The sequence below is a fragment of the Sciurus vulgaris genome (genome assembly GCF_902686455.1).
Source record: "Sciurus vulgaris genome assembly, chromosome: 14".
Taxonomy (NCBI): domain Eukaryota; kingdom Metazoa; phylum Chordata; class Mammalia; order Rodentia; family Sciuridae; genus Sciurus; species Sciurus vulgaris.
Genome location: NC_136475.1, coordinates 6,699,186 through 6,711,846, shown reverse-complemented (window position 1 = coordinate 6,711,846; position 12,661 = coordinate 6,699,186). Strand labels below are relative to the sequence as shown.

At 45.0% G+C, this 12,661-nt stretch overlaps 1 protein-coding gene across 1 annotated transcript in view; it reads left to right on the top strand.

Annotated features, from left to right (window-relative positions):
• POLR1B (RNA polymerase I subunit B) overlaps window positions 1-12,661 on the top strand; it is a 29,634-nt gene extending 16,973 nt beyond the window's left edge. The window contains exons 10-15 of the mRNA XM_079110648.1: window positions 1,599-1,732; window positions 4,876-5,046; window positions 5,571-5,732; window positions 8,878-9,069; window positions 9,509-9,762; window positions 10,801-12,661. Of these exons, the coding sequence (XP_078966774.1) occupies window positions 1,599-1,732; window positions 4,876-5,046; window positions 5,571-5,732; window positions 8,878-9,069; window positions 9,509-9,762; window positions 10,801-11,683 (1,796 nt within the window). The 3' untranslated portion in view covers window positions 11,684-12,661. The remainder of the gene's footprint in view (window positions 1-1,598; window positions 1,733-4,875; window positions 5,047-5,570; window positions 5,733-8,877; window positions 9,070-9,508; window positions 9,763-10,800) is intronic.

Genomic DNA, 12,661 nt, shown 5'->3' with positions numbered 1-12,661 from the left:
CGGTAAGTACAGTAGCCCCCGTTCCTAGTAGCCCAGCAGCTGCTGTCTCTGCCTTGCCTGGAACATGCTCCTGTTCTTCCAGGTTTGATACTGAACTTGAATTGACCTTCATAGGTACAAATAGCAGCCTTTTCTTTGAGTGTTAAGACGTTCTCCTGTCCTAGGGTTCTCTGGTTGTGATTGAGAAACCACAAGTGCTCTGTCTTTGGTGGTTGGTGGAGGGTCTCCGGGGGATTAATGTTTATACAGTAAAACTTCTGTTCATATGGTTCAGGTGATGGATATTCTTAGGCGACCCAAGAAGGTCAAGACATTTCTGTGTAAAAGTATTTCTCCCAACTAGAAAGTAACCTGTGAGAGGAAGTTCCAGTGGAAGTTACCAAGTAGTAGTTACAACGCTAAAGGTAGAATCATGTCATTTGTACTTTTGCTCTCTACAAGGAAAAGGATAATTGTGTGTACTGCCAATGATTAAAAGTGTCCAAGTCCAGGAGAAGGTAGAAAGGAAGAAAGAACAATGTGGAGAGGCAGAAGGTATCTCCCCTGCAGAGGAAGGGGTGGGAAGGGTGATCTGCTGCAGCACTGGGGAAGACTGCAGAGGAGCAGAGACCGAGACCGCCTTCTGCAGGAAGTGCTGGATGACTGAAGCAACAGCACGGGCGACCTGTGGCCACCAGGGAAACGTGCTGCCTTTAGAGGGGGTCACGGTGTGTGAAAGAGGGTTCTTTTTCACTTAATTGCAGTTGATTTTCATTGTCTGCAGCACTTGTGTTCTGTAAGTTCATTGCCAACACTGAATTACCAGTACTGAACCCCTGCTCTGACTGCTGAACCCAGGCCCCCACCCCAAGTCCAGCCCTGGGCTCACAGCAGCAGCAGTGCGACTGGAAGCTTACCTAACACGCGTTTTCTCTGTGAGGCTTATTATAGCTGCCTTGTACTTATGACGCTGGGCAGCAGTTCAGCACCACACTTGAGGGCCCTTTAAAGCCACAAAATCTCCAACAGAAAGCACAAAAATGCAAAAAATGTAGCTTTGAACAGGGTGCTTGACAGTTGAGAGCTGGGACAAGAAGACAGAAGGTGTGCATGAGGTGGCTCAAATCTTTGGTTGCATGACATTGAAATTGTCCATGGTATTAATTTTGTAGTTAAAATCAAATGTGGCAAGTGGGCATGTATGCACATATCAGTCTGCAAATAATGAGGGCCGACTATAGTTAGGCTCTTTTGGGAAAAGTCACTAGATTTCCATGGCTCAGAAATCAGCATGAAGGGCTGGAGTTGGTAGAGTGCTTGCCTAGCATGTTCAATCCCCAGCATCACCAAAAAAATAAAGAGCCTCTTCAGAAATCAGCTTGTCAGAAGTTAAACAGTGGGAAGCTTCGTTACACTCTGTCCCTGACTAGTCTGCTAACAGGCACATTCCTAGTGTCACCTGCATCCTTGCTGACATGATTCATGCTGTAATACAGTTTTACCTGTTTAGAGGCAGCATAATTAGATATCTAAACTGATGAAGCATATCCAGCCCACCCAGAGGGGATTGATTGGGTAAAGCATTCTGCATTGATTGTTCTGTCTGCTGTCTTCACCAGGGGTCACTCCTGTCGATGGGGTGCCACATCGACCCTACAGTGAGTGCTACCCTGTCCTGCTGGATGGCCTCATGGTGGGCTGGGTGGATAAGGATCTTGCTCCTGGCATCGCAGATTCTCTCCGACGTTTTAAGGTGAATCTTTATGAATTCTCTTGCCCCTTGACTTTTGGTTTCTCAGGCCTTTACTAGTTGATGAGGTAGCCCCAGTGTAGTCTGGAGCTGCCTAACTGTCAGGGGTGGAAGCTAATTCCAGTGGTGGAGTCTTGCCTTGTACCAGAGTTGTATGTTGGGGTCAGTGACAGATACCTAACTCACATGCATGTTTTGCTGGTTTCATTGAGGCCCCAGTCTGCCTGTCTTAACAAATTTTAACTTTAAGAGAACCACCATTTACTGTGTAAAAGACCCCTTAAAGTAGGTTTGTGTGTTACTTCCTTATGGTGACATTTGGGATGTCATTTCAGGAAGCACATGATGTTGGTTTTTCCTGGGGAAAGGTTAACTTTAATTCTTATTAGGTTGTATAATGGTAACTGTACAATTACGAACAAGTAATTTGTGGAGAGAGTTGAAAGGTACATGAAGCCCCTTTTCACCACTGGTTGATTTGTTCTTTGTTGATTTATCCCTGCTGCGTGGGGGATTCTCTCTAGAGTTCATGGTTACTGTGGTGGTTGCTGAATGCCGTTTCCTGACTCTGTCATTTGTTCTGTTTATTAGTTGCTATTCTGTGAGAGTGGTTTTTGTTTCTTCTCTATTTGTTTATTTACATCAGCATAGATTCGTAGATGCTCGCTTTATTTCTTGAGCATTCTGTTCTCATTTGTTTTTTTGTGCACGCCCCCCCACTGCTAGGGACTGAACTCGGTGTTCTCTATCACTGAGCACACCCCAGCCCACTATCATTTATTTTAATGCTCAGGTTGTATCAGACTTGGTCAGTGGGAACCCCGCTGCACTGGTTTCTTTTTTTTTCTGGTAAATATACATAAAAATTTTGACCACTTTAACCACTGCAAGAGTGCAGCCCAGTGGCCTCAGGCACAGTCTCACTGTTGTGGGCTGGCGCCCCCATCCGCCTCCACACCTCCATCAGGGTCCTGCGCTGCGGCTTGGTACTGCTTGAGCACTGCCTCTTCATCCCTCTCCGCTTCTGCTGCTGTTCTGCTTTCCCTCTGTGGAGTGACTGCCCTAGGTCTCTTGTGTAAGTGGCATACAGTGTCTTTTTTGTGACTAGTTCATTTCATGTAGTGTAACGTCCTCAAGGTTCATCAAGTCTGACATTTCACAGCATGTATCACTGTTTCCTTCCTTTTAAGGTTGAGTGACAGTCCACTGTGTGGCTGTACTACGTTTCGTTTATCTGCTTGTCATCATTGCTATACAAATAGCTATTCAAGTCTCTGCTTTCCTTTCTTTCTTTCTTTCTTTTTTTTTTTTGAAACTGGAATTGAACCCAGGGGAGCTTCACCACTAACCACATCCCCAGCCCATTATATTTTTTACTTTGACTCAGGGTCTCGCTAAATTGCTTAGGACCTTGCTAAGTTGTTGAAGCTGGCTTTGAACTTGTGATCCTCCTGCCTCAGCCTCCCTAGTTGCTAGGATTATAGGTATGTGCCACTATGCCCAGCTGCTTTCAGTTCTTTTAGGTTATATATCTAGAAATGGAATTTCTGGATCACATAGTAATTTTACATTTAATTTTTGACACCTTTGCAGGGGAAATTCAAGTTTTCCTGTAGATGTATTAATATGGTATGTTAATTCATTCTCTGATAATAGTAATGAATAATGAGTCAGTTTTGTGGAAAGATCCCATTTGGCACTGGTGATTGTTTTCTTAATATTTAAGGAGTACCATACTAGTACTTCAAAGCTGAGTGCAGTGGCGTACACTGTAATCCCAGCTACTATGGGGCGGAGGCAGAAGAATTACAAGTTTGTGCTCAGAACTTAACAAGACCCTGTCTCAAAAACAGTGGGGATCTGCGGATGTAGCTCTGTACTAGAACAATTGTTTAGCATATGCAAAGAAGCTCTGGATTCTTCTCCCAATATTCGGCGAGAAAAGTAGTAGTTCAAGGGTTTTTCTTCGCAAGTCAGAGACTTGCCACCATTCCTATGCTTGGTAGAGGAAGGAATGAAACAAGTGTGTCTGCCCCTCCCACAGGAGGCGTGTTCGCAGGTGCAGGAGCCCTGGTGGCTCAGGAGCAGGGGGGGGGGTCTGTTAGGGACAACTGAGGCCAGAGGTCCAAAGTGAGGCAAAGAGGCAATAGGACCAGTAGAAGATGTGGTTCATTTATATTTTTATTTTTTATTTTAAGTTGTTTTAAAATCAGCATTCATAAGAGTTATCTTTTATAAAGAGAAAGTTTTCCTTGCCTTGGAGTAGTTGGTAAAGCTTTAGAAATTCTTTATTTTTATTAAGGGATTAGTCTTCTTAAGCCTGCTATTTCTATGTAAGGTCTGTGTGGTAGCTTGCCTTTTTCCATTTCCTCTTGGTTTCTTAGACTGCTGGCTTCTAAAATATTGTCGCTAATTTCTTTTGGTCTACTTTGTTCTTTTTAGCTTTTGAGTTCAGAGTTTACTGTTTTGGGGGACCATTTTGTTTTTTTTTTAAAGAACCCTCAAGGTTTACACACTCGGCAGATTTGCAGTGCGCACTACGGTGTCATTAACCAGCGTTAGCTGTGGTCACGTGCTGTACAGTGGATCTTACTCCTGTGACATAACCAGCCTCTCCCAGTGTCCTTTCATCTTTATTGGTGATGGTTTAGTTCCCACATCACGTGTTTAGAATCCCCCAAGTTCTGACACAGGGGTCTTACCTTTTTTTTTTTTTTTTAACTTTTGGAATTTTGATTTGTATTTCTCCTTCACCCAGGAGTTGCTTAATAGTTTTTGGATTTTTTAAAATTCCCAGGTGGAAGGGTATTTTCATGTAATATATTTAAAAGTAAAACCAATCATCTGTGTTTCAGACTCAAGAGAATAAACTTTATTTACCTTTTCCCCAGTCTCATAACTGGTTTGCCCGATAAGGGGCCTGAGCCACGGAAGTGTAGGGCTTTTGCCTTTTTTGAATAAGAGGTGAATGGAAATCTGTGTTGGAATGAGTCTGGCAGGGACAGCTATGGCTTCGGGTTCGGCTGGCCCTACGTTTATTACTAGTGTGACTTAATATTTTAAGGTAGTGCTTTGCCTTGCAGCAAGAAGGTGGGGTGGCCTAAAGCATGGCATGTGCTCTTAATTGCATTCTCTTGTTGGAACAGGTGTTGAGAGAAAAAAGAATCCCCCCCTGGATGGAGGTGGTGCTTGTCCCCGTGACGGGAAAGCCGAGCCTGTACCCAGGGCTGCTGCTCTTCACCACTCCTTGCCGACTGGTTCGGCCTGTGCAGAACTTGGACCTGGGCAAAGAAGAACTGATCGGCACAATGGAACAGGTGCTGGCAGCGTGCGAAGCAGTCTGTGCTTGTGCAGTGTAGAACCTCCAGAGGCATTCCTGTTGCTTTTAAGGGTGTTGTTTCAGCAACAGTCAGGCATTTGAAAGAAAGTCAGAACTTGTTTTCTGCACCCTCTGTGACCAATATTGGCCTTTTCCGTGTCTTGCCTTTCTCCATAGGACCTGTGGTCACCTTGACTGTCTTTCCATGCTGTCCAGCTCCCAGAGCGCCTTTGCCCCTGGTTTTGCCCTAGCCCCTAGTGGGAGAGAGTAAAGTTCCTGTCACTCTCAGCTGCGCCTACATCTTTCAATTGCAAAACGGGGCTTTGCGCTTCTTGACCAAACTCGTCTTTCAGGGGTTCCCCTTCAGGTGGGGTGGGTTCGGGGTGAGGTGAGTGGTATTTCTAAGTGGAAGCTTCCTCTGCTCCCCAGAGCGTCCCTTCAGCATTCACGATGCTGGTGGGGGAGTGAGGCGGCGAGAGTCGCGGCTGTTCTGGCCTTGTCCTCATCCCTCCTCTTCTGCAGCTCTTCATGAACATCGCTATCTTTGAGGACGAGGTTTTTGCTGGAGTCACCACACACCAGGAACTCTTCCCTCACAGCCTGCTCAGTGTGATTGCCAACTTCATCCCCTTCTCTGACCACAACCAGAGTCCACGGAACATGTACCAGTGCCAGATGGGTAAGGTGGACGGTGGGCAATGGTGGGCGCAGTTGTGCAAGAAAAATGCACATCGATCTTGTTACTTTGAAGTACTTTTCAAACTTGGAGAAAATTTGCAAGAACAGGGCACAGAGTTCCCATAAACCGTCATCTTTTCTGTTGACGTTTCCCCTCGCCCTGTTTTTTCCATGAAAATGTGTTGCAGACTGAGACAGTGCTCACCCCTGGACACTGCAGCACGCGTTCCAAGCAGGGCCCTCACCCACACAGCACAGGCTAGTTGACAAAACCAGGAGAGTTACCGTAGCTGCGGTTTCATCCGTGTGCAATGGGCGTTTCCATGCTGCAGGCGCTTGGCCCAGGATCACCATGTGCTTCGTGTGGGCCAGCTCCTGTAGTTTAGAATGGCCCTTAGCCCCTCTCTGTCTGTCTGGACACTGGTATTTTCCAAGAAAAAGGCGATTTGATTTGTTTGTTTGTATGATTTATTTGTGTCCATTGATTTGGATTTGTCCAAGGCCTTTGATTTGGTTTTGAGGAGACTGGTGGCTATAACTGTCACCCACATAATTAGCACTGCCAGTACTTTTCAGTTCTGCCTGAGGGGGTCACGTTTTTATCATGTGTAAATTCCCTTCAGCCTGAAAAATGTTGGAGGTTTTGTAATACAGGTTGCTGGCCACAGGTTCTTGGTTTCATTCATCTGAAAACTATTTTCACCTTTACTTGAAGGAAATTTTCAGTGGGTACATAATTCTGAGTTGATCACTACTTTTATTTCAGCATGTTTAAGTTCTTAAGCTACCTGTTCTTGCTGTCTCCTTATTAGAAGGCAGTGTTTATTTTTGTTTCCCTAAATGTCATGTGTTGTTTTTTCTCTGACCTTAAGGATGTTTATTTTTTTGGCTTTTAGGAGATTGACTCTGATATGCCTAGATTTGGTTTCTTTGTGTTTGTCCTGGTTAGAGTGGCTGGTCTTCTTAAATCTGTAAGAGAAAATAAACTCACCAACTTTGGGAAGTTTTCCTCCAGTATAACTAAAGCTATTGCTTCTGTCCCTCTCCTTTTCTTCTAAGATTCTATTGTGCATTGTTAATGTCAAACCTTTTGTATTGACCCATGAGCCATTGAGTTTCTTTTTTCTCATTTTTTCTTTCTTGTCAGATTGGATTTTTTTTTTTTTTTTTTAATAAATCATGTTGACTTTATCATCTAGTGAATTTTTATTTCAGATACTTTTTGGTCTAGAACTTATATTTGTTTCTTTTTAATAGTTTCAATTTTCTGAGGTTTTTCTGCTCATTGTGGACATATTTTCCTTTACAGTTTTGAGCGTGGATTATGCGAGGTGTTGTTGAATCATTGCCTAATTCCAGCTGCTGGATCATCTCAGGACATCTCCTGCTCTTTTTCTTGAGAGTAGGTCATGTTTGACTGTTTCTTTGTCCACCAGTCATGAATTGTATTGTGGACATTCTGAGTAATATGTTTTGAAAACTGGATTCTCTTATAACTTCCTGGATAAAATTGATTTTTAGTTTTAATTGGTAGCTAACTTTGCTTTTAGTCACTGGTGTGCAGCCTGGTCCCGTCCTTTCAACACAGAGCCCAGAAATCTGCTGAAGGCGTGGATTCAGTTTAAGTGCAGGATTTAAGGCTGAAATCCTTAAATCATCCTTTCTGAAATCATCCCCTCGCTTTGCAGTTGCTGTCACGATCTGAGCTCTATTCCTTGGTTCTTTTTTTGTTTGCTTTTTTGCAGTGCTGGGAATTGAACCCAGGGCCTGGTACGTGCTAGACAGATGCTCTGCCAATGAGCTACGTCCCCAACTCCATCCTTGGGCTCTCTTAAGACAATAAGGCTGTGAATTTCAATCTAAGTTGTAATACTGCACTGTTTGAGCCATGAGGGAGAAAAAATTGGAAAAACTAGGAACTCATTAATGCCATTGCTTCTGTCCAGGTGCAGATCCTCAGTCTGACGGCTGGGTCACTCTCCAGTAATGCCATTGCTTCTGTCCAGGTGCAGATCCTCAGTCTGACGGCTGGGTCACTCTCCAGTAATGCCATTGCTTCTGTCCAGGTGCAGATCCTCAGTCTGATGGTTGGGTCACTCTCTAGTGCTTTAGCCGGGGTTTCCATGTGTATAGTTGGTTTTTCCCTTAGGGAGTTGCCCCGTGTTACTAAAAACTGTAAATCTCCTGTATTAAAAAAAATAAAATCCATTCTGTATATATATTTAAATGATTCCCTGTACTATAAAGTAGTACAGTGAGTCTTGCCTAGAATATCCTATTACTCAGAATTTACACATACTGACACTTTCCTCTGTGTATAAGAAAGGAGCCTAATTCAGTGACAGCTGCTCTCTGCCTTCTCCTACATTCCCCCAGTGGTAATACCCTGCAGTTTGTGTGTGGCCTTTATATCTGTGCCCTCTTTGTCCTCTTACTACATTGCATGGATCCATAAACTACATATAGAATTGTTTGGGATGTGCTCCAAATGCACACAAATAGTATGATCATTGCATCTGCTAGTCAGCTTTGCGTTGCTGAGACCAGAAGACCCAAGAAGAACAATTTTAGAGGATGAAAAGTTTATTTGGGGCTCACGGTTTCAGAGGTCTCAGTTCGTGAATGACTGTCTCCATTGCTCTGGGCCCGAGATGAGACAGAACATCATGGCGGAAGAGTATGGTGGAGGAAAGCAGTTTAGGACTTGGCCACCAGGACTCAGAGCCCTTGCTTACCAAGGACAAATACCCCCGTGATCCACTCCTCCAGCCACACCTGACCAGCCTACAGTTACTACACAGTTAATCCCTCTCAGTGGATTAACACACTGGGTAGGCTAAGGCTCTCATGACCCAGTCATTTCACCTCCGAACCTTCTTGCATTGCCTCACATGAGCTTTTGGGGGACCCCTCACATCAACCACAACAGCACCTCCCTCTGTACTTTTCACTCAGTTGTTCACGGTCTGAGCATGTTGATACTGAACCACTTCATTTTCACAGCTAGTATTAGTGTGTAGTGATTATACCACCATGATTTTTTTATTCATTCTTCTATGACGAATATTTAGTTATTTCAGTTTTTTATAACATCTTTACATTTGAGGGCTAAATAACAAATGCGAAGAATTTTTTTTCCTCTGTAGGTAAGCAGACTATGGGCTTTCCCCTTCTCACTTACCAAGACCGATCAGATAATAAACTGTATCGTCTTCAGACTCCACAAAGTCCTCTCGTAAGACCATACATGTATGATTATTATGACATGGATAACTATCCAATTGGGACAAACGCCATTGTTGCTGTGATTTCATACACTGGCTATGACATGGAAGATGCCATGGTAAGATTTACCAGGAGAAGTTGTTCAGTCTTTTTTTAACTTTGTTTACTGTGAGGTCACTGAAGGAGCACTTAGGTGTCCCCTTCTGCCTAGTCTTTGGCACATTAGTGTTCTGTTAAATTGTTAGTTCCTCGTCTAAGTTGGAAGTGGGCCTTGAGATACGTTCAGATATTCAGGTGTACGTCTGTCTTCCATACTTGAGCACATAGTACCAGTAAATGTTGAGTGAGTAGTCTCTGATGTAGCCACCTTTTATATTTATGCATGATTGGGCCTTAAGCCAATTATATAGCTGGGTATTAATAGTAGTGATGATTTGTAAAATATGGGAAGAGTTTTAAAATTCAATGCCAGTTATCTTAAGTATTAATATAATCCTAACAGGTTTTATTTTGAAAATCCTGTGTTGGCCTCAGTTAACAATTCTTCGTCCTCACAGATTCTGAATAAGGCCTCTTGGGAGCGAGGCTTTGCCCACGGAAGTGTGTACAAGTCGGAGTTCATAGACCTCTCTGAAAAGATTAAACAGGGAGATGATAGTCTGGTGTTCGGCGTCAAACCTGGTGACCCCCGGACTCTGCGGAAGTTGGATGGTGATGGGCTGCCATTCATTGGGGCAGCACTGCAGTATGGAGACCCGTATTATGGCTACCTCAACATCAACACTGGGGAGAGCTTCGTGATGTTCTACAAGTGAGTGTGTGTCTCTGCCATTTTCTAGAGCGGTGATTCCTCAGTGGAATTACTGGCTATTCATGAGAGTTGTCTTTTTGGGGGGGAACTGGGGATTGTCCTCAGGGGCACTCGAGCACTGAGCCACATCTCCAGCCCTGTTCTGTATTTTCTATAGAGACAGGGTCTCACTGAGTTGCTTAGTGCCTCGCTGTCGCTGAGGCTGACTTTGAACTTGAGCTCCTCCTCAGCCTCCCGAGCCACTGGGATTACAGGTTTGTGCCACCATACCTGGTGAGAGTTGTCCTTTAATGGGAGGTTTTGGAAAAAAATAAGAGTGTGCTGCTGTAACGAAATGTCTGAAACTGGGTAATAAAAACAAATTTATTTCTCACAGTTATGGAGGCTGGGAAGTCCAAAACCCTTAAGGCACTGGTAGGTGATCCGGTGTCTACTGAGGACTTATTCCCCACCGATGGCCTGTCTGGGTGCCCTTGGGGTGGAAGGTGAAGGGCAAGCAGGAGCAGGTGGCTCCCCCTCCCTCCAGTCTTGGCCACCTCCCGGGGTCCCTCCTCTAACACTCTGCAGGGAGGGCTATGAACTCGGAGGGACTCGGTCGTGCCTGAGCTGAGCTGACGCTGCCAGCTAGACGAGGGCCTGTTTGTCATGCTGCCTTGCTTTTCTGCTTTCTTTGTCGACAACCTCACAGTTTGAGTTGTCTGTGACTTAGGTTAAAACTGTTGTTGGACTTTGTCATCTCCTACATGATTTGGGGGAGGTTTTGGAGCCAAAACCTTGAGTTCACTATGCTCCTTATTGAAACAAAATTTTTATTTTAGTTTCTTTTATGACAAAATTGATTTAATAGGCCTTCCTAATGGCTTTTCCTTGCCTTTGTTGCTGGTGTTCTTTCAGATGAACATCATAATAGCCCTAAAACACTTCTAGGGTTCCCAGCTCTACTTACATTACAAATGCCCTTTATGAGACTCTAATCAGTCAGTAAAACTCCTCGTAAGTGTGAACAAAAGCTTGACTTCTGCGATTTGCATTTCCTAGGAGTAAAGAGAACTGCATCGTGGACAACATCAAAGTGTGCAGCAACGATGCGGGGAGTGGGAAGTTCAAGTGCGTCTGCATCACCATGCGCGTCCCTCGGAACCCGACTATTGGAGATAAGTTTGCCAGTCGCCACGGGCAGAAGGGCATCTTGAGCAGGTTGTGGCCCGCCGAGGACATGCCTTTTACTGAGAGTGGGATGGTGCCAGACATCCTGTTCAATCCTCACGGTTTTCCGTCCCGCATGACCATTGGCATGTTGATTGAGAGCATGGCTGGGAAGTCTGCCGCCCTGCACGGCCTCTGCCACGACGCCACCCCCTTCACCTTCTCCGAGGAGAACTCGGCTTTGGAGTACTTCGGCGAGATGTTAAAGGCTGCTGGCTACAACTTCTATGGCACAGAGAGGCTGTATAGTGGCATCAGCGGGGTGGAACTGGAGGCAGACATTTTCATAGGCGTGGTGTATTATCAGCGCTTGCGCCACATGGTGTCTGATAAATTTCAAGTTAGAACAACTGGAGCCAGGGACAAAGTCACCAACCAGCCTATTGGGGGGAGAAACGTGCAGGGGGGAATCCGTTTCGGGGAGATGGAGCGGGATGCGCTCCTGGCCCACGGCACGTCTTTTCTCCTTCACGACCGCCTCTTCAACTGTTCTGACCGCTCGGTGGCCCACGTGTGTGTCGGCTGTGGCAGTTTACTCTCTCCACTGTTGGAGAAGCCACCCCCTTCATGGTCTGCCATGCGCAACAGAAAGTACAACTGTGTTCTCTGTGGCCGCAGTGACACCATCGACACTATCTCAGTGCCCTACGTATTCCGGTACTTTGTAGCTGAACTGGCGGCCATGAACATCAAAGTGAAGCTGGATGTCGCTTAGCAGGCCTCAGCCTTGGGGACGGGAGAGCTCGCAGGCGGAAACGGGATGCAGCTGCAGAGCAGCGCCGGGGTCCAGGTTTCCTCCAGGGCGTTGGTGCTTTAGACCAAGACCAGGCAACCAGAGCTCAAGGTTTCTGAATCTCCGGTGTGATTACTGAGGTCAGCTTTTGGTGTATTTGTTAAAAAATTCCACATGTATCATCTTTAAAAATGATGTGCTGATGAATAAAGCTCACACAAGGGAAAGGGATACAATGTTACAGGCCAGTTATGTAGTTTTTTATTCTTATAGCCACATGAAGTAAAAGCAGACCAGTAGAAATGTTAGCAGTTTTATTGAAGTATAATTGCTGTGCAGAAAACTACACATGCTGAACGTGTGCAGCTGATGGGTTTGAACTTGTGCACAACCTGTGTTCCATCTCTCCGTCAGGTAAATAAACGAGCATCCTTCCCAAAAGGTCTGCCCCTCTGTGGTCTTTGTATCTTTGTGTGTATATCAAGAACACTGGACTCAAGACATGCCCTCTTGGCAGATTTTCACGTTTACAGTATAGTACGCTACAGGAACTTGGGTTCATGCACATCTCGGGAGTGTACTCATCTTGCATAACTGAGACCTCATGCCTGGGTCCCTCCTCCAGCCCCTGACAGCCACCTCCACTCTGCTTTTGTGAGTCGGACTGTTTAGATAGCTCATGGTGAGACCATGCAGTGTTTCTCCTCCTGCATCTGGCCGATGTCACTTAGCGTCCTGTCCTCAAGGTTGGACCGCGTGTAGAATATGGCTGGCTTTCCTCCTTTAAGGCTGACTGGTACTGTGTTGGGTACATAGGCCACGTGTCCACTTGTTCATCTCCTGATGAACATCAAGGTCATTTTTGTATCTTAGAAATTATTTTTTAATCTGTTTTTAATGAAATGCATATAGCCAGAATGTCATTTCAACATGTAAAGAATATTAAAGATTTATTAAGAT